This window comes from Ammospiza nelsoni, chromosome 5 (assembly GCF_027579445.1).
Source record: "Ammospiza nelsoni isolate bAmmNel1 chromosome 5, bAmmNel1.pri, whole genome shotgun sequence".
In the NCBI taxonomy this organism is placed as follows: domain Eukaryota; kingdom Metazoa; phylum Chordata; class Aves; order Passeriformes; family Passerellidae; genus Ammospiza; species Ammospiza nelsoni.
Genome location: NC_080637.1, coordinates 42,612,989 through 42,634,129, shown reverse-complemented (window position 1 = coordinate 42,634,129; position 21,141 = coordinate 42,612,989). Strand labels below are relative to the sequence as shown.

The 21,141-nt window shown below is 36.0% G+C and overlaps 1 protein-coding gene across 1 annotated transcript in view; it reads left to right on the top strand.

Annotated features, from left to right (window-relative positions):
* Positions 1 to 17,483, top strand: part of POC1B (POC1 centriolar protein B) — a 45,272-nt gene extending 27,789 nt beyond the window's left edge. Inside the window, exons 11-12 of the mRNA XM_059473301.1 lie at positions 15,063 to 15,245; positions 16,445 to 17,483. Coding sequence (XP_059329284.1) covers positions 15,063 to 15,245; positions 16,445 to 16,546 — 285 coding nt within the window. The 3' untranslated portion in view covers positions 16,547 to 17,483. The remainder of the gene's footprint in view (positions 1 to 15,062; positions 15,246 to 16,444) is intronic.
* The last annotated feature ends 3,658 nt before the right edge of the window (positions 17,484 to 21,141 follow it).

Here is a 21,141-nt window from a genome sequence, read left to right as displayed (position 1 = left end):
CTGAAAATATTCACTAAATTGGGGTCAAATATGGGGGCTGGGGGTGGTGCTTCTTTCTCCTTTCTATTTCATTGAAGACTCTGAAAGCATTAATGCCTCTCTCCCACTCAGTGTCATGCAACTTAACATTGCCTTTGTTTTCTGAACTATTGAAAAGGAAAAATTGGAAGTTTTGTTTCTCTTTGGGACTACTTCTTTCTGTTTCATCCTTCAATTTTAGTTTTAGTCATGAGAGAGGTTGAGTCTTTTCAATTCTGCAAGGCACTACACCGGTAACCTCCAGTCCCTGATAAGCTGTTGGAAACAAGGGAAAGTTGATGGTGTCTCTGTAGTTTTTACTGACAGAAGCAGGAAATCACTGTAGAGGCTCTCTAATGTTTCATCCCCTGACCTTGCTCGTGTAAACAGGATTTGGAGGAAGCAAAGCAATGTACTGTAATCTGGAAGTCAGAATGTCTGCACTAGCTGGGAGATGTTTGCTGTTCTTTCTCTTCCAGTGCCATTTAACACTAAAAACAAGACATTCTTATTGTTCATTTACAGTACAACTCCTGCAAAGTTAAGACTGGGTTAATTACTGAGTAAGGAAAGATAAGGATTGTTTCTGTTTGGAGCAAAAAGAACATACTAAGTTTTAAAATAGAAAGTTTATCTGTACTGCATTTGTAGTATGCGTCTTGAGGCAAAAAGTAGAAGTATCTTGTGCTCTCAATTTGTTCTGTACACATCGCTTTTGCAGTTTGTGTTTCAGGGTTTAGGTATTTTTGATACACTCTGCCTTTGTTTTGAATTAAAAAAAAAGCCCCAAAAAACCAACCAAGCTCCACAATCAAAAAACACCCCATGTATTTGGAAAGGCAGCAATTATGAAGGAAAAATTTGCATGTATTTTTCTATTTCTGCATACATTAAGGCTCTTCTTCCTCATAAAAATTTGCTTTTAAAAGTTCTTGCAGTAATGTCTCTTCCTTGTTCCTTAACATAACTCCAGAATCCAGTAGGAGAGGATGACAATAGAAATTGTATGTTAAAAACTAATTTTTAAAACACTTCATATTTTCCTTACCATGCAACTTCAGATTTACTCTGATTTGCATCCTTTCCTAGTTTCAGCCTTACAAGGAAGTAAACACCAACTGTCTTCAGTGAGGTTCAGGGAAGGGTAAAAGGAAGAAAGGAAGTAATGGCAATTTTATACGTAGATCATCTCCTCTGGGGCCTAAGTCCAATTCAGAAGGGAGCAGCTGGTAGAACAAAACTTATATGTCACTTCATTGTGCAGAGTGAAAAAAAAACCTTTGCTGTTTTTTATAGATCATTTGAAAGCACAATAGCTTTCTGTAATTCGATGATATCAACTTTCTTAAATGTCCTCAGACAAAAACTCTGATCATTACATGGTATGCATACATTTTTCTCTACCAAAGAAAAGTTTCAGCAGTATTCCCTTTGAAAGAAAGACTGGAATCACTGCCCCACTTGTGTTCCTTGTCCAAAACTCAGTTTCCAATCAGACTGAGCTCTGCACAGGGGAGATCCCATGGGTAAAAGGGCTTTGATAAGAATTGACACTTCCCAGCCTCTTCCATCACCTTACCGTCTTTGTTCCCAGACAGGGAAATAAGAAAGGCTACTCCCTGAATAGCTATGAACTTTTTTTCATTTACTGACATTCTTCTGATTACCAGTAAATGCTTATTTGAATTGAACTCCCTGAACTCCCAAAGACAAACAGAATTAAATTAGAAAATAGTGTGAAGAGATACTGTGTCTCCAAAGTTTTGAGGTAAAGCCATCTGCACCTTTTTTGTAGATACGCATACCAAAAAACTCTCAAACAGGCTCTGAATGGCTCATGCTAAATCTTACACAAACACAGAATAAATACTGTAAATGGAGGAAGTCTGAAGTGCTCAGTGCAGCAGAATAAAAATAAGAATTGTGCTTTTGTGTCTTTGCAAATGAATCTCCCTCTCTGTCCAATCTTGCTTTTAGACAGGCAATTTTTTGTGTCATCTTGGCTTTATAGTACACTTTAGACAGACCTTTCTACTCTTTGCATGCTAGGCAGGTAGAATGTGTGGGGCTGGTGCAAGAGGGTCGGCTGCCTTCTCCCCAAAACTCTGCAGTTAAACATGTTCAGCTGCTCTCAGAGAAGGAATGTCTCCCATTTCCCCCTAAGGCTACTCCTGATCCATCTGGAGTAAGCATGAAACAGTGCAGACAGCTTTTTCTGTTGCCCATCTAAGAGCCTTCTAAAGAAGGTATGGTGTATATGAACAAAATGACTCATCACAAGTGCAGAAAAGATGAAGCATTTTGCATATTGAACAGGGAATTTCTAGACTTGCATTTTGAGCTGCTGTAGATGTCTAAGCATGTTTAGAAAGATTTGTGTACATAATCTTAAAATTAGTATGCTTTGATACCAATAACATCAAATAAAACTTAAGGATCAAATGCTTGAATGTGAACCCAATGCATGCAATAAAAGAGGAATATGATCCAAATGCTCCTTGCATTTTGTGGTGATGCTCTTCTAACACAGCATGTAACTGCTGGTTTACAAGGAGAGAACAGGAACTATGTTGTGCCTTTACATAATTAAGTAATAATACATGTCCTGATGTTCCTTAATGGTCTTGATTATATTCTCTGAGAGAACTGGAGCTGGAGAGAAAGTCAGGTTTTTATCGGAGACTGAGTTCTGAATTTGGGCACTAGAGAGTGCAAGAATATAATATTTCTTATGCTATTTTTAGCCTGCTTTCCTGAGGAAATGCACTTTATGAGATTGTGCTGTTTATTTGTCTGTCACTATTCTGTCTCCTTAATAATTTTATAATCAAATTTTTTTAAAATGAAATTTAGAAATAAGCAGTTAGAATAAGGAAACATATTGGTGCTATCACTTAGGAAAAAGCCAGTGGATGTGATACCGGAATAGGCACGGAGTAGCTACTGGTGACCCACCATGTAAGAGTGTCTCAACACATAGGGAGGGAGCTTGAGTTCCTATAGAACAGGAAGCCTAGGAGAGGGATCTAACAGGAAAAAATTGTACGCGTGCACACATACACAAATATTTTGCAAGAACACAGGCCTTTTAAAACCGGCAAAATTTTACTTTGTGTAGGGCCTTACTCAGGGCAGCTGTGTTTCAGGAATGTTTTTCAAGTTGATCCATGTGTGTATATTGTTCCTTTAGCACATTAGCACATTTCTGGGAACTGGAGGGATGGAAGTTCCAGGTATTATTTCTCTCTCAGTTTCCTGAGATACTGTACATGTACGCTCTGACCTTGTCTGCTCAAGCAGTGTTTTCCTCTGCTTTGACTGGAAATCTAAGCTGTATTCACAGTTCTCACAGCTGATTCTGCGGCATGCAGAAAATGCCCGACAGCTATCAGCCCACACATCCAATAACAACTGGTTCCTTCCTCTTCCTGGGGAAGAGTAACATCCTCTGAGAAGAAGTGTCCCTTGAGGAATGCAGGAACAGCAGCAAGCCTTTCACACAGGAAATTACTACTATAGCACTTGTAGAAAAGTGTTTCTGTCACTTGGATTGTCAGTCTGTAATGAGCTTCCTGCTGACCTAGATGATGATTTACTACTGATCTAAATGCCGTTTGTGAGTCATTTAGCTTAATGGAAGTTAATGAAGTTATCATTCACTGGTTCTGTTACCCTATAAGCACCTAGTTTAACTTTTTTAATGCAGTAGTACAAATAAAGTTTTCAACTTCTTAGTATTTACAGGACTTTAATAATTCTGAGATTGCACATTTTGTGGGACTAAAAAGCAAGGGAATGCAAAGTTTAGCTAATGATGTGTGTCTCTTAGAGGAGGCTGCAAGATTTTCTTTTTTTAAGTTGCGTAGTAAAGCTGAGCTACAGATCAAGTGTGTCAGAAAACAAGATTGTAAAGCTAAATACTGCCCTTGAATTACTCTTAGTTCTTAAATACAACTGGAGTTTAAGTTTAGCACAGCATGCTTGCAACTATGGGGTAGAGACTTGACTGAAATTTATATATTCTATTATGATTGAACTTAACTGAAATTTATATATAATATAAATTTATATATATGTACTTGAATGAAATTTGTTTATATATAAAACTCATATGTTATTCAAAGTTGTTAAAGCAAGTTTGTTATAAAAGCAAACACTTTAATACTGCTTCAAAATTTTATTTTTTTCCTGAACGACAGTGCTTAAACAAGTGCTAGCAAATTCTATTTATCACTTAGATTAGGCTGATATCTAAACCCAGAGGATGCTTTCTGACTAAAAGCTTGTTTGAGTGTTTTCCAAATCTGTTAGTTGTTCCAATACAGTGCATCTCTCTTTGAAGCCATGCTGCATTACTGTCGAGTTTACAGTAAGAGATGTAGTTACTTGCTTAATGTGAGATAATGGAGACACTGAGTCACATCCAAAGATTACATAGGTTACTTAAAACAAGACTAAAAAAACGAGACTTTTCAAATAAAATTCAGCAACTAAGGAAGAAAGATTTTCTTCAGCAGATGAGTGTTTGATGTAGAAAAACATCTTGGCTTGTATCTTCCACCAAAACAGTATGGGGGTTAGAAATTAGGTAAAACAATGCTAAAGGATGGTTTCACAGTCATTTCAACTTAATGGCTGTTTTTATCTGGTTAATTTCTTCCATGCCAATTCCCCGATCTGTTCAGCTGTCCAAACACTAATAGGAGCACAAAGGAAATAATGAGAAAAAATTATTTAGAGATGAAGGAGTAGATCAGAGCTGGCTGTAACCTAACTGTATTGACTGATGTCTGTGGAGCCATGTATCCAGTGTGATTGTGCTGTAATATAAACAGGTGTGTTGCATGCCTGCAACAGCTGAATATATTTCTTAAGTTGTAATGGAAAAAAATAGGAGGAAAGGAGGTGGTAGTAATGGTTTCCTTTTGTTCAGGAAGTACATATGTTGGATTCATTTTTTTTTTTCAGCCTGAAAGGATTCAGATTTTTTCTGTCTGCATGGCTGTAATGTAAACAGCAGGTAACTGAGACTGAATGGAGACAGCTCCATCCTTTTTGCTTGAATTTGAAGCATTGTAAAGTAAAAGCTCTGAGAGTATATGAAATCAGAGGAAAGCAAGTGAGAAACAGTCTATGGTTAGTGATTCTGGAAGAGGAACACTGGATTCTGTTGCATTTCACAATAAAAAATATTTGGGGAAAAAAATGAGTAGCTGTGTGGGTGACACAATCAGCATTACTGCTCTGAAGAGTTGGTTGGTTGGGCTTGGGCTTATTCTTTTTTTCTCTGTATCCCCTGGCATATGATACTCTGGTTGTAGCAGTTTGGGTTGTTTGAAGGAGGGAGGTGGGGAGGGGAGAGATGCTGTCCTCTGGCATGTTCTTACTGCATAGATATTTCCTGTACACCAAAGTGTGAGTTCCACTCTGCATGTTAGATCCTGAAGTGAAGGCATTGCAATGCAACTCTGAGTTAAATACTGCAGTATTTTTATTGTAAAGGAAGACTCCGTACTTGTAACAGGGATTTAAAAGAATTGCTTTATCCTTAAGCTGTTCTTAGATTAACCAGTATCAAATGTTCCTCACTGAAAAGGTTACTCTTCCAAGATGTTTCTTCCTTCCTTATGTCTCTTGGGAAAGGAATTCAATGTCCATACTTCCAGTTTTTGCTAGTGTAGTGAAATAGTACAATACTAGTTGCTTAGCAGTTTCAGTTAGTTGCGTGTAAGATAGAGTAATTCTTCACTCAGTAACCTTATCATAAAGGTTTATCATTTTGTCCAGTTATGTGTCATTGTAGATATTTTCAACACCTCTGCTTTCTGTAGTTTATTACTCCATAGTGTATTCTTCTCTGATGCCTTGTATGTGTACATAAAGTTGCCTTTTGACAGTTGAAGGAAGTCAGAATGCCAAGTCACCCTGACTGTTTTAGTAGCTTACAGGATGCCTTTTTGTCACCTGTAAGCTTGATTTTCCAGATAGCTGGTTGTGTTTTGTGTGGGACTAAAACAAGAGCAGATTTCAATGGAGTCACTAAAACTAGCATAATTCTGCAGTGTCTTTCTGATTTAACAGTTTTTGAAGAAACACTAGCAAGATAATTGAGTTCATGATGCATTACAACCTAAAATGCAATAATAAAATTGTAGAATGCATATTATGGATATAAAAGAAAGGATGATTCTGTCAGTAATAGTTTGACTAAATATTTCATTAGATAGGTCTTCAGTTTGAAAAACCATTTCTTTTCTGTCCCCTCAAACTGTACTGATGTTAAGCCTTAAATATTTGCTCTATATGCCCTAGGTCAACTTTTTAGTTGATTTTTTGGCTTTTTCCTGACACAGTTCTCATGCTGACTGTGACCTGTGACCACGCAATTCTCCTGTTTATCCTTTGTGATTACTGATGGAATTTCAGCTTCCCCACACCCCTGCTATTTTCTCCATAATATTGCAGGATATATTAAAAATCTGTATCATTATCTGACTTGTGAAGTTATTCCCAAACCAATAGTCTTTTTTGCTGTGGTTGGAGTAGAAATTTTGTCAGAAATACAATTACAACATTTATTATCTTCTGAAATGGAAGATAAAAAGATGCCATTAAACACATAAAAAATAGGCATAATGATTTAATATCTCTAGCTAATAAGAATGCTGTTGCTGGGGCTTCTTTTGTTTCTGATACTTTTAAAGTGCAAATAATATTTGAGTTACAGAAATTATTTTTCAAGAGTGAAACAGGCCACTCCAAAGTTAACATTTCTTGGATATTTGTATGTAATTTTCAAATTTCTCAGTTTCTTTTGTTCCCTAAATTGATTCTGTCTCAGTAAATTGTAAAACTCAACTGACTTAAATGCAAAGTTGTTCTGGTGCTACCAAAGCATTTTTTTTTACAATCCCTCCTCTGAACAAAGCAAGACTGAGTGTTATTTTTACCTTAACAAATGGGACAGCTTATCAAACCTTCTGAATATTTACTAATGCTGAGCACGGAAATAGCTCAGGATGGACTTTTGCTACTTTCTCCAGGTATTTTGTGAAATCTAATAAAAGCATATAAATTTGACTTTTCAATCAAAATTTTGAAGCTTCATTTTATCCTCATTGGGAGTATTTTTGTGGCACTCTTGTTAAAATGTTTGAAGTTCTTTTGAAACCTTCGCCATCCACTATAGGTGTAGCATTTCATGAACAAAAACCTTGTTAAAATGCTGAAGAACCATGTTTCTTCTATTACATAGTAAAATATATTTTTATGGCTATAGTCGAAGGATTTCAGTTCTCAGCTATGAAATATTGGACTTCTTTTTTTCTTTTGCAGAAAGTAGTATCTGTCTCTTTGGCAAAGTGTTCAAGCAGTTGTGCTGGCTCTGTTGGATTTAACTTTGGACTCTGCTATGTTGGATTGCTAACTTAATTTCAAATGCTTTTAATTCTTTGTTGTTTTCCTGTAAGTAATTTGTATTAGAGGAGATTTGACACTTGCTTCTGTGGAGTAAACAAACTCTGTGTATTGTCAATAGCCGCCGGGTCAGGTGGTATAACCACCTCTGGTTACTGCTGCTCTGAAAGGAAATCAAAGCTGCCAGATCTCAGCTAGGAAGAGATTTCTCTGTGAAATTATCATGTGGACATCCTGCCCCCATCGCATCCCCTAACAGGAGGCAATTTAGGTTCATCTGTGCAACAAAGTTTTGTTACTACACAAGTTATGATGATACTAGGTAGCAAAATAAGAAAATTTGTACCAGAGCGCAGACACTTATCCTGACAAAAACCATTGATACAGATGCAGTTCTGCTGGCAGAAAGGAGTTTCTTTTAGCTTTGCATATAACTTTGAAGAAGTTGTATGTAGATATGTACATAGGTGTATATTTATGTGGGGGCTGGCAAACAGCACCTGAGTGCTCCTGCACCAGGGGCCCTGCTACAGTGCCAGGGCATGAAGGGAGGCTCTGCAGCACAGGCAGCTCTGCCCTGTGCCAGCCTCCTGCTCTTGAGGAGCACCAGACCCCTGGCTGGAGCCCAGGGACTGCAGCCCTTCTCAGCTTTCTGCAGGGCTGAGGAGAGCATTATTCACAGCCTTCAGTTCTTGTTCTGGCAGAGCCTGTCTGTTCTGGATTTTTTGTCTATATAGTAATTTTTTGCTCATTCTTATTGAGAAGTGGGGTTTAAGACAGAAGTGGAACTTTAGTTCTTCTCCTTTACATACAGTGTAAAGATTGCTCAAGATTGGTTTTGCCCCAACAGGTTAAGTATGAAGGCCTTATTTAGGAGAAACCAATTGCATGTTGTAAAGTAAATTCTTTTATTTTTTTCTCAGGAGTAAACATGCCTTCGAGAACAAGAAATGCCTCTGGGTTTGTTGATCAACCTATTTTCATTGTAAATTCATGTTGAATATGAATATACTAGGTGACTTTGAATGAGATAGAGGAAGTGCTGTCCTTTATGTATAATTTAAGACTGTACAACAAAGTCACTGGTACCAGGTATCGTTTCTTTGTAAAGTTCAGTTAGACTTTTCTAGCTAGGTATTGGTCTAAAGGCTTTCATTCAGTTTTTTTAGCTAGGGGAAAGAAGACAGAAAGGCGTCATGAGCAGGCAAGCCAGAAGAATGGCTGTCATTTCTCTGATTAGGTATGTTCCTGGTGAGGATGCTCTACTCTCACTCACACCCTGCCTCCTTCCTCCCATGTGCTTGATGCCCTCTGTCAACCCACACAATCTGCTATTTGAAGTACAGGGAGTTTGCCCACATGCTAGGAAAGTCCTAGGGTTTTTATACCTTGGTTTTTATTCATTAACATTTGTAATATCAAAAATAGCAGAATATTCTATTTATAGTGGTAGAAAGGAGACCTTGTCCACATAGAGTTATTAATTTACTATCGTTACTTCCTTCTAGTAAGCGTTTCATTATATTTACAGTTTCTGTTGCAAGTATTCCTCCTGCTCTCCTTTTGCTTTTCTCTGCCCTGGAATGGATAAGAAGTTCAAGCAGAGTTTGTAATACAATTTTTATAGGACTCTATGCAGGTAAAAAGAAACCATCATGGCAACTTTTTTTCAATTTCAGCCATAAGACATCCCCTTGGGTATGCACGCAAGCAGTCCAAAGTAATTTGCCTAAATTAAACTCGACTATTTTATTTCATAATTGTAAATAGTAGGAAATGCTTCTATAGTGTCATGTTATTTCTCCTTAGTTTTGCAAAGCTTCTTGCTGAAGCTGAAGGTATACTGGAGGTAATTGATTACCATTCTTTGCCTTTCTTCTACAGGGTACATTTTTATATTTTGGTGCCTATGGTACAAGTGTTTTTATAACTTATGAAAGTGTTTGAGTATAGTCTTCCTGAACTGTTACATTAGAATTGACTTCCTGACAGGGGATTCTCACCTTTGGAAATTGAACCTCCAATGATTTCTGCCTGATTTGTTTTGGATGTTTATGATATGCTTTGAGGTTTTTTATTTGGTTGTTTTGTTGGGGGCTTTTTTTGTTTGTTGGTTGTTTTGTGAGGTTTTTTGTTCAGTTGGTTTTTAATTATCAATTCCTAACTTTTCACCAGTATTGCTTGTTTTTGGGGGGAAATACTTAGCTTTTTAAAAAGTTTAACCTCATACAGACTGTGCAGGGTACTATTAATATTAGAAATTAACATCAATGAGCAAATTAGAAAAAATCACCTGGTTTTAAGTAAAGTTTATTACTGATGATCTGAGAGTTTAGAAAGAAGTATTTCAGGAATATTATTCATTTCTAACTGGATGCACTCAAATATTCACAGACTTCTAAGAGGTTTTTATTAGAAAAATAGAAATAATTTTTAATGGGTTTTTTTTGAGAAAACAGGGGTTATTATGTGTTCATTTTGGATGGAATATATGGAATATGGATATGTTCAATGGATGGAATACAGAGAAAATATTTTTGTTCTTTACTAGATTCTGTATATGTGCAATTATAAAATACTGAGTGCATTGGATGTACTGTTTTACAGGGTTTTCTCAAACCGGAAGCCGCACTCTGGGAAAAAGATGACATAAAAAAACTATGTAGTCAGTTTCTCAATATGTGTGTGAAAGGTTGCTTGTAAAATGTGATGTAATTTCTTGGCCTAGAACTTTCAGGATATCTTGAGATGTGCCTTTGGTCAGGGGAGTTTATTATTCATGCCATCACAGGAATACTAAATTCAGTATATCTGTCATCCTGATAGAAATAAATAAATCTGATTAATCAGACCATAGCTGTAAGTGCATCAGGATTTCAGTTAATTTTCTACAGATAATTAGATAAAAAACTCCACCATAGTAAGCTAAGAGTTTTCATTGCTTTGTGCTGGCCTGGCTTCTATAAACTCAGTTAGCTTCAGGCTGAATTTGCTGTTTTCAAGACTTGAAGTGTTATGCTCTTCCATCTAAGGTGGAAGTGCCTGTTTTGCTAAAGAGTACAGTCTGATAGTTTGGCCTGTTTTATTGGCTGTGAGTTTGTAACCTGGTACCACTGCTCATGATCAGCCTCTAAACTGAGGGGTGTGCTACCTTCAGGAGTCCTTCCAGGTGTTTCCATGTCAGACTGGATGTGATGCGCTTCTGTTAAGTGCGCTTTAAGTTCTTTATTTCAGCTTGGGCATTTTTTTAAAAACTGGAGAAGACTCTGATGTGTAAGATGACATGAAAGACTTTGAAGTGTGAGAGTCTGCATTACAAGTTCTGAAAGCAGACTGCTCAAGCTAGAAGTGCTTAGTAGAACTTTGCTCTGGATGCACCACATAGTTTATCTGTATTTTACTGCTTGAATGCAAAACTTCATTAAAATTTACAAATAAATGATTCCAGAGATACCTTATCAGATGACATGGGGCAGCAAGCCACAGTGGGCACATGGCAAGTTGTTGCTGTGTGTGCAATATGAGAGGAAATGAAGAGTGCTGTCATCAGCTGAAACTACAGAGAAGTTTTCTTCAGTAGGAGCTGATAAAACAGCATTTAACATACTCAGTCTTTGACAAATAGATCAGAGAGCTGTTTTATGTGGATCACTCATGGACTGAAAAAAATAATTTCAGACCAGAAGTGATCTGTGAGTAATTATATCCTACAAAAACCCAACCCCCCAAAAAAACAATAACAACAACAAAAAAGCATCAAAAAAACCAACCAAACCGTTCAAAAGCCCAACTCTTGAACGGTTAAATTTAGCATTTCCACAGTGAACCATTTTTATATGAGGGTAGATTCACAAGAGCAGGAAAAAAGTAGTGATAATGATAGTACTGTTTCTCCTAAAAATTTCCCATGATTTCAAATAACCAAAAGACACAGGAATTCAATATCTGGTAAAGTGGGACACTACTCTGTTATGCCTTTGCTCTTTGATCTGTTTGAGCTTAATGCTCTACTAATGACTAATTATTTGTAGTTGTTTTAATCACAGTATCAGAAATATTTTACTATTAGTAGGCAAATGTACCATGTGTTCAAAATTTAAAGGTTTAATTTTAAAAAGCAGACTATGCCAATTTTTGTGATTCATTAGGAAGCTTACCAATGTCACTTTTTTATAAGCCCATCTTAATTATAAGATTCTAAGACATAATTATAAGATTCTAAGACATGCTTTTAGAAACTCTGGTCTGTAGTTTCCATATTTGGAGCTCATAGAGGATGGAAGCCTGTTGATAGGCAATTGTGTGAGAGAAACTTGTATTTTTTTCTTTTTTTCTTATTTCCCTTGAGGGATTTTTTTTTCATTTCTATAAATAAAACTGCTCAGGCATCCTTATATATGGATGCATTTTACTCAGATTCTATTCTTAACAGTTATGAAGCAAAGGGAGGCTGGGATGCAGTGTTTGTGTCTATGTGCTGTGTGAATCTTTCATGGGAAAACATTTGGGAACACGCAGAGGTGATAAGGTTATGTGTAAGGATTTTTCACAAATTGATCAAGTACCACCCACAGAGTTTTGGCTATTTTGCTTGACAGAAAACAAAGATGTGCAATTATGGTTTGCTGTTTGTGACATCATTTTATAAGCTAAATTTAATTTTCTGCTGAACATCCGCTGGTAATGTCATGGTAATAACTTCCTATTGATTAATTAAATCTGTTCCTTCTCCTCCTTATTTGTAACTTGCATGAAGTTGCCCAAATGTGAGTTTATGTTATTCCTAATGGTCTGTGAATGGAAACACTGTACACATTTTAATTTTCTTCTCTGCTTTGCTCAGAAGTAACAATTTAAAATTGATTGCCTTATTAGAATTTATTCTCTCAAAATAAGCTATAGCTTTGACTCTCAGAATAGTTTGGGTTTTTTTTAATATAAGACATTTTTACTACATTGCTGGTGACATACAGAATTGTTTATGACTTGGTAGCATTTTAAGTACTTTAGAAAGGGGCTAATTTGAAGGAAAGACAACATTTAATTCTTGATACTTTTCATTTGAAATAGACTGAGTAGAAAGACTTTCTTTAAAAGGAACTTAAAGTGAAATGGGCTGAATAGAAGTGTTGGACATGAACTAACTGGTATCCAAAACTAAAGGCAATCTTTGAGACTAGTGTCACTCCTTTACAGCAAGGTTTTGGCATTTCAGTGTTGTGTTAGATTTCAGCCATTTTGGACCTTTGCTGAGCTGGAGGAGATTGTAAAGTTAGATATTAGGAAAGGTTAGAATATAAAACAGATAACCTTCAAAGTATAGCAGCATACTTGATGTCTGATAGTATTTAAAAATGTCTCTACAAATTTCCAGACTATGATAACGATAACCATTTTGGACACAAGTTAGATAAGTTGAAAATTTGAAATGGTCTTTTTTCATTTCTCTTACAAATTTTGAAAGCCCAGTTATTTGCTTATCTTGTTTGAGTTTTGACAAACATCAAGGTCTTTGTCTTATTTCTATAAATGCTTTTATGTTGTATTGTACTTCCAAATGTTTGAACATGTAGCAGAAACATCTTAATTTGCTGCTTAACCCAGTAAATGATAAGAGGATTTTTCCATTACTCTGACTTGCAATGCTGGTGGCAGTTTACTAAGATGCAAAACATTCTTTCAGATCTATTTGTCTGATATATTGAAGTTTGGATCAATGAAAGAAGGGGTGAGACTTTTAGTAGCTTAGCATTTGCTGTGTTTACTGAATTGATAGCTTTCCTCCTTGGGTTGAAATAATCTCTCTTGCTTCAGACTTTACCTGACAATGCTAGGATGACAGAAATCAGTGGAAGTGATGTCAGTGAATGCCATGGTACTATCAAACCTTGAGATGGCTTCACTCTGGCTTCGTGGCACTGTCAGTTAAGGTCTGAGTACATGCCTGGGTATGTGCCCCTGTCTCTCCTAACCATACTCTGCACTTCATGGGTTCTTGCCTGAGGCCTTGAGACCTGCCCTGCAGAATGTAACTGCACAATGGAACTTTTAACCCAGAGAGGATTGTAAGACTTTCTTTTTTGCTCTCTTACCTTACCACAGTCTTTGCTTTCAGCTGTTTCCCACCACACAGGACTGTGCAGAATGGCACTGGGGACACAGGAATGTTATTGTGGATAATGCAGCAGTATAAGTTCACAATAATATTGATATGATTTAGTATTACTTAAAATTAAAATAGTTGATGTCTGATAGTATTTTAAAAAGTCTGTCATTGTTGCAGTACTTAAACCATCAGTCTCTGATCATACGTGATTCAAAGGCAAGGTCAACTACAGTTAAATCATTCTTGACAGAAACTCATCAACATACCTAGGTGATCCTGTAAAAGTCTGCTAATAATTCTGCCTAGCAATTTACATTCTACAAGATTATTTTAGAGACTTAGGAGATTTTTTTAAAATGTTTGACAATTCTTTTAATACCCTCTATTTTGAAAATCTGTTCAGCCTTGCAACATAAATATATTTTGTGCACATTGTAAATATTGTGTATTTTAAATACATCAGGTGAGACTAAAATTTCCCCTTTGCAAATCTAATAGATATTTTCATGGGCTGTCAATAAATTCCAAAGAAATAGTTTAATTGGAACTATTTTAAAGGTTTATTTTGTAAATGTAGATATATGAAATGTAATCAGAAATAGTAACACTTGACTACTCAATTTATTTTAGTGTGTAAGTAAACTAAAGTTGTCTGAAGATACAAGAAGTTTTTAAAGAAATCTCAATAAGTCATTAATTATTCAGGTAAACTTGTTGTGAAGGACTTTCTAATGAATTAGCGATGATTTAACCTTTCATGACTCAAAAATACCATTAAGAACTTCAAGGCACAGACAAAACCAAATTGGTTGGGAAGATCATTCTCTCTCACTTAGCCTGAAGCAAAGTTTACACATCAGAGTTTTTTCTCTCAACGTTGCCTTGTGTAGATCTTCTCTGTTGTTTCCTTCTCCCATTTTCTGAAGGAATCAATTTTTCAAAATGTACCATTACTGAACAAACAGCTGAAAACTACTTTTTTACAAAGCTGAAATAAGAGGTTAGTTCATACTAAGCAAAGGTTTCATACTATGAAGTTGGAAGAAGCGCTTGTGGTTGTCTAGTAACATACGGATTTTTCATCTGTATGACTAGTCTGAGTGAATATCTTCATCAACCAGGGCTGTCTTTTTGAAGAAAATGCTCCTCATTAATTGTATTTATTCAAGCCATAGTGGTACAGCACATAGCTCTTCAATCATATGTACCTGAAACATGTACCTAAAGTCTGCTTAGATTTTCCTTATTGCCTCATCCATTACAGCTGGAATTCTCTCTTAGGTCAGAACAAATTGAAGTGTTACAAATTGAACCTGGTCAAAAAGCAAATCTGAGAGTCCTTGTGTGTATGCATATATATATGTGTGTATATATATATGTATATATGTGTGTGTGTGTGTGTGTAGATTTTTTTTAAAAATTAAAAGCCTGACTTTTGGCTATCCTGTCTATCTTATGATGTGGTTCCACTTAAATAAAGACAAAGGCAGCTGAATTTTCAAATTATGTTTCTGTATTCAAGAGTGATGGCAGAAGTGAAGAGCTGCCGAGTCCCTGTGATTCTCCCTCAGCAAGAAGTTCAAAAAGGAAGGCAGAGAGTGAGAGTGGGTCAGCTGTGCTTAGTGTGGAGCAGCCCAGAGGCATCCCCTCCTCCGTGGACTGGGCTTTGGACCACATTGTGGGCCAGCTGGAGATGTTAACTGTAGTAAGTATGCAATAACAGGTGACACTTGCAGTGCAAAATGACAGTGCTGTCAAAGGCAGCAGTAGCCTGGAGTCATGTTCATAAATCAGAACTTTAAAGACTCTGGGGTTATTTTGAATAGCTATATAGTCAAGTGACTGTTTTGGTGTTTTCCTTTCAGAAGATATTGATTGCATGTATTGTGTTTGCCAAAGTGAAAGCTTCCTGGTACACAACCATGAAGATTGCTGCTGTATTTTTAACTCTGGCTGAAGAGAATCACTGTTTTTCAGTAATGAGATCTGGTAGTTTTGTCAGAAGGCAGTTATTTAGCAGACATTCCAGCTGGAACAATCATGCACTAGCAAGGGATGAACAAAGTAAATTGGCAATGTACAATTAAATCCCTTTCCCAACTTAGTGTGTGAGGTGTTGGCTTAGGTAGGAATCCAAGCAGTGCAGTAAGTCCTTGTGCCAATGAAACTGCACAAATACTCAGTCCCAGTCAGTGACTCTGAGTTGCTTGTTTGCAAATGCTCAATACATCTTTTTAACCCAGATTTAGCTTATATTTTCAGATACTTCTTTGTAGTCTGTAATACATTGATATTAAATCACTTCAAAATGGAGCACCTAAGGGTTTTTTTTCTGCGTTCTTTTGCAATATATATGTTAAGTAGGAAGAAGCAGCTTTTCAGAAGTATGGAGTCCAGTCATGAGTTGGAAATTATTTGTGTAGTAAGTTGTAAAAGAAACTGCCAGCCTGGGTCCAAAAACTTACTTCTTCCACTGAAGATAATATCATGGAGAATAAATGCTTTTTAATAGTATATTTTTTCTCACTTCCTTTTCTTGGGGATGCCTTAAAAGTTTCTTTTAGTTTTTTGAAAGATATCATTTGTGGTCACAGGTATGGCTGTTTTTCTATTGGAATATGGATGCAACTTTCACACAGTATTTCAGAGTACTTTACATTATACATGTATGAATTTCTCTTTCTCAGTGAAAATGTTTTGTGAAAACAAAAAGCCTTTAGACAATCTCCATGGAGGCAAAGCTGTAATTTTTAAATACAGTTGTAAATAGTGGAATAGCTAAGGAGAAGCCATCTTATAGTATTTTTTCCTGTTGAGTTAAAATTACTTTTCGTATGTTGCACACTTTTATAATATTGTGTGAATAATATAAACTCCATTGAAATTGTTCTCTTCTTCATGCAGACCATTTCAGTCCTGGAAGAACGTCTTACTTGTACAGAAGATAAATTGAAAGAATGCATAAAAGATCAGCAAAAAATGTTGCTTAAGGGAAAACAGAACTAATAAAATACGAAAATGAACTATGTTGATGAGTATGTTTCATAAAATCACAAGGAATGTTTCTTCACTGGATTTTGCTATAAGCAGAAACATCAAATCAAAGTAATAAAAATGGAAGAAATTAAAAAAAAAATTCAAACATTGGTAGCAAGCAGATATTCTGGTTATCTATTTAATGAAGTGTAACCCAATCCAAACTACAACTTTCCAAATAATTTCCAATGAACATTCCAGAACTCTTACTTCAACCTAACAAGATATTTGTATATAACTAAGCCACTAACTATGTATCTTTAGATGAATAACAGTTATTATGCAGGTTACCACTGTGCAGATTTTTAAACTCAGTCAATGATGTTTTTAAAAATAATGTTCTTTGTGCTAAGACAACATTACTGGAACACCTAAATTGAGTAAGACATAATATAAAAATGCCAGAGGTGTTCTTTGTCCCTTATATATTCTCAAGTGTTTTACCAAAAAATAGTGTGCTATTCTTTATCTTCTCAACATTTTAGTAATGATTGCAAGAAGATGTTGTGTGAAAACTTTTAGTTACAAATGCAGGAATTAAGTCACTTTAACTTTGAAGCTGTAATTGCATCTATGTGAATCCAGCTGCAAAACATGAGTTTTGATGCACTTGAACACTTATGCTTATCGTATCCCCATCAAAATTCACTTTTCATATTTATAAAAACAAAAATGAGCTTTATACTTCTGAAGAATATATTTGAACCAAACACAAAAATTTGCAAAATCTAGGTCATAAATACAAAAGATTCTTATCCCATAAGAATGTCCATGTGTGCTCGAGCTTTGCATGCTGTGAATGTACCTGATCAAGTAATGCATTGTGAATGCTGACATAAGTCAGGAAAAACTTTGCAGTGTATGATGATTTGAGTTTTATTTTTAATAAAAATGCAATTCGTAGAAAGACGATTTTGGGTCTTATTTAATGGAAAATATTTATTTTCTTTATGTCTGTCTATTTTTTAAAATGTCAATTGCAGAACACGTGTTGTAAATCCACAGTCAAAACTAGATAATTGTGCGTTTCTGTAACTTTACATGTCTGTTGAAAAATAGGACACTTGGAATGGGGAAGCACTTTAATCCAATTCTCACCTGACTCTATATAGATAAAGCCCATTTCCCAGGCTGAACCTCATTAACATCAGCAGAGTTCGACTTTAGTACACAAGCTCAGTGTGTAAATATGACTGCAGCTCAGGCCACAGAAATGTGCAGTCAATTTTTCTTGTGTAACTTATTTTCTCTTTCAGCAACCATCTTCAGATCGCCAGACATCACCTCACTTCCTTTGTTAACTCTGATTTTTACCAATAGGTACTCAATATTTGCAGCTCAGTCTTGAGTTCTGCTGGTTATGGCAAAGAAGCAATCTCTTATAAAATTTTTGGATGTAACTGTTTCTAGGCAGCGTCCTGGCCACAGATTTTTGTCAGAGGGTAGTCATATATATTCCAGCCTGACCTTTGATTATGCAATTGATTATACTACTACATAACACAAAGTTATATAAATGCTGTCTTTTGAATCAAATGTACTTCACTTTATGAATTTGCAAATACTCTTGTGGTTTTTGCTTTTTCTTGTCTCCATTAGAAGACACAAAACCACGTAGCTATTAAAATTTTTGCTTATTTCCTGTTTTCTCTTGGTGGACTATATATATATATATATATATATGTCTTAAATCTGCAGATTTTTCTTTTAAGTTTTTTTCAGGATTATTTAATCAATAAGATTTGGATATTTATTTTACTTCCATATTTTTAAATAAAATTTCTACTGCATTTTTCCCTTCTGCCTTAGCTCCTGTCACTAATCCCTCAACTTTTCAGTACCTATTATCTGGAGCATTTACTACTTAATCCAGTTTATTCCTCCGTTGTTTGTGCACCTGGTGCGCCAACATAACATTCGCAAATTAAGACATGTTATTGTCATTCTGTTGGGTGGTCTGCTGATACTGAAACTCAGCATGAGGACACTTGGGAGGATGTCTGGTCATGGTTGGTTGAAAACAAGATGGATGTATTTTCCTCAAGCTGTGATGGCTTTCCTAAAACACAGCCACAACCATCTAACATGTTTCTTTTCAAAAAGCATTGATGTGGGCTAGTTCTCTTATTCTCTTCATCCATATAACTTCTAATAAAGTTTTGGAGCAGAAATACTTCCTTTAAAAGCACCTGCCAAGGCTGTTAAACTCTCAGAAGCATTTACTCTAGATTTTGTACTCTGTCAAGTAACTGGTGATTTGACTAATTTGAATTACAAAACTAGAGGAAAATGACTGCTGTTTTGTCTTAGTTGTGCTTTTGCACTATGTGAAAAAAATAATTGCATGGATCTTATAATTATGAAAATTATATTTGTATTGGAGACTTCATTGAAGTACTGATAGCCCAAACTTGTTCTAAAGAAGCTGAACAATGTACCTGATGCAGTACAGTTTCCCTCTGGCTAAATTATCCTTCTGATACTAAATATAAATAGGCCCCCCTGCTGGAGAAAGACTGCTTCCAGCTTTCAGGCCTGCTGCTGCAAAAATGGCTCAATTACTTCTTAAAATAATGACATGTAGTAGATCCCCAAGGTTTGTGTGTTGAGGGAGAGAAGGTGGTGGCAGCAATAGTTGTTGCTGGGAGACTGTCTCTGGAGAAACTCAATTTCAAATTCCTCAAGTGTCAAAGCACTGTGCAGCAACTCAGCAGCTCATTGCAACGTATTTCAGCAGACATTTCAAACTAAAAACGCTCTTCCAAATTGAAAGAAATGCTACCAATTGTTACTTCAGCATTCACTTTTTGATATTGATATATTTTTTATAAATTTAGGGTTTTTGAAAATCAGTTCCCAGAGGTGAATGCATCTAAACAATTCCCTTGTCCTTGGGGGATTGTTGTTTCTTGCTTTTATGTAAGATAATAATTAGTTTTTCATTATCATCTTCATGGTGAGAAATCTAAATCTGGAGCTTTAAATTTTGATCATATTAATCTTTTAGCTGGAAAAATGTTGGTAGAATAGGTTCTCATTGCCATTTTAGGATGTCCTGAACACATCCATATAGAATGAGAGATTTGAAAAATACAACTTACCATCTTTATTTATGTCTCTTTAAATAAATAAATAAATATGCAGTACTATTTTAGGGTAGTGTTCTTTTTTCTTCCTACAAGTTTTTTCACAGTGTTGCTGAATTATTTTAATTGCCATATCACAGCACAAAATCACTCTTGATTTTTCTACTGAGCGACAGTGGCCAGGATGTGGCTATTTCCAGGGACATAGCTTTATGTAACCCGTTTACCTTGTAGGACTTGTAAAAATCAGAAATTCTGTACTCATTGCCCCAAACAATTAATGAATATGTATGTTCACATTGGATCCAAGAACAGTATGTTTTTGTCAGAGTACCCCCTCAGGGACTTTTGCACGCTTCGGATGCATAATACAATTGAAACTGTTTCTTTGTGAGAAAATAGGTTAATGACTTGCCAAAAGGCAGATGTTAATTGGAAAAAGTGCATACAAGTCCTTTTCTTTACAATGTATATGGGTTACATTTGTTAGGACTTGCATCCAAGAACAGGTGCAATTTCAATTGACTCAGCTAACAGGATGTGCTGAGTGCACTCCTCACCAATTTCACCAGAAATTTTAAATCCAGCAGAAAAAAAGAGTTTCTAAACTAGTCAGTGAGTAATAAGCTGCTTTTATTTTCTGTCATAGAGCATATTTATAACTTAATATTGTACCTACAATTAAGCATCTTCATAATATGAAAATAAAATCTTTGATTGTTTAATGATGTTGTCACATTTTACTGGTGAGCACTGGTACCTTACATGAGACAAAATGTGTCATCCTTTCTAAATCGTTTCTTTTCAAGACAGTCAGGAGTTTTAGACAAAGTACCACCAGTGTAATTGTAAATAAAACTTAAAGCAGAAAGATTGTCTTTTTCACTAACACGTTTCCTGCCATGAAGCTACACAATCAGGTCAAGGTCTTTGTCCTGCCTTGCTCCATTTTCCCACAGTTCAGAAGCAAAAGTTAATGAAGCAAACAGAGGTCTCTGGGAATTTCTAGGGTACTCATACAAGTCCACTGCAACAGGAACTTTGGTTTGGATCCACATGCCTCGCCTAACCTCATCCTTCAAAGTCTGAGGTGGGCTGGATGTGAAATTCCTCTGCCTGGGGTGTATCAACAGTCTAAACCAGTGCAGAAAAATCTAGTTCAAGATGGCCCATTGGCATTGATGAGGGTGCTGGTGGTTGGGGTTTTATGATTTTCCCATGCCTGTAGCAAGGACCTGCTCAGTGCACACAGAAGCAGGAATTAACTGAGAAGAAATACTGAGAGTCTCAATGCCATATAAATATAGAATTCTGCAGCTCTCAGTAGCAGTTAGGTTTGTAAGTCCATCTATGGCCTGTGTTCTTAGAGACCTGCCTAAAAAAGAGATACCTTATTTCTTTTCAGAGCCACAAAAGAGTAAACAATTGCCAAAAGAGAAAAAGGAAAGACAATCACTGACTCTTTTTCATCCACTTGTG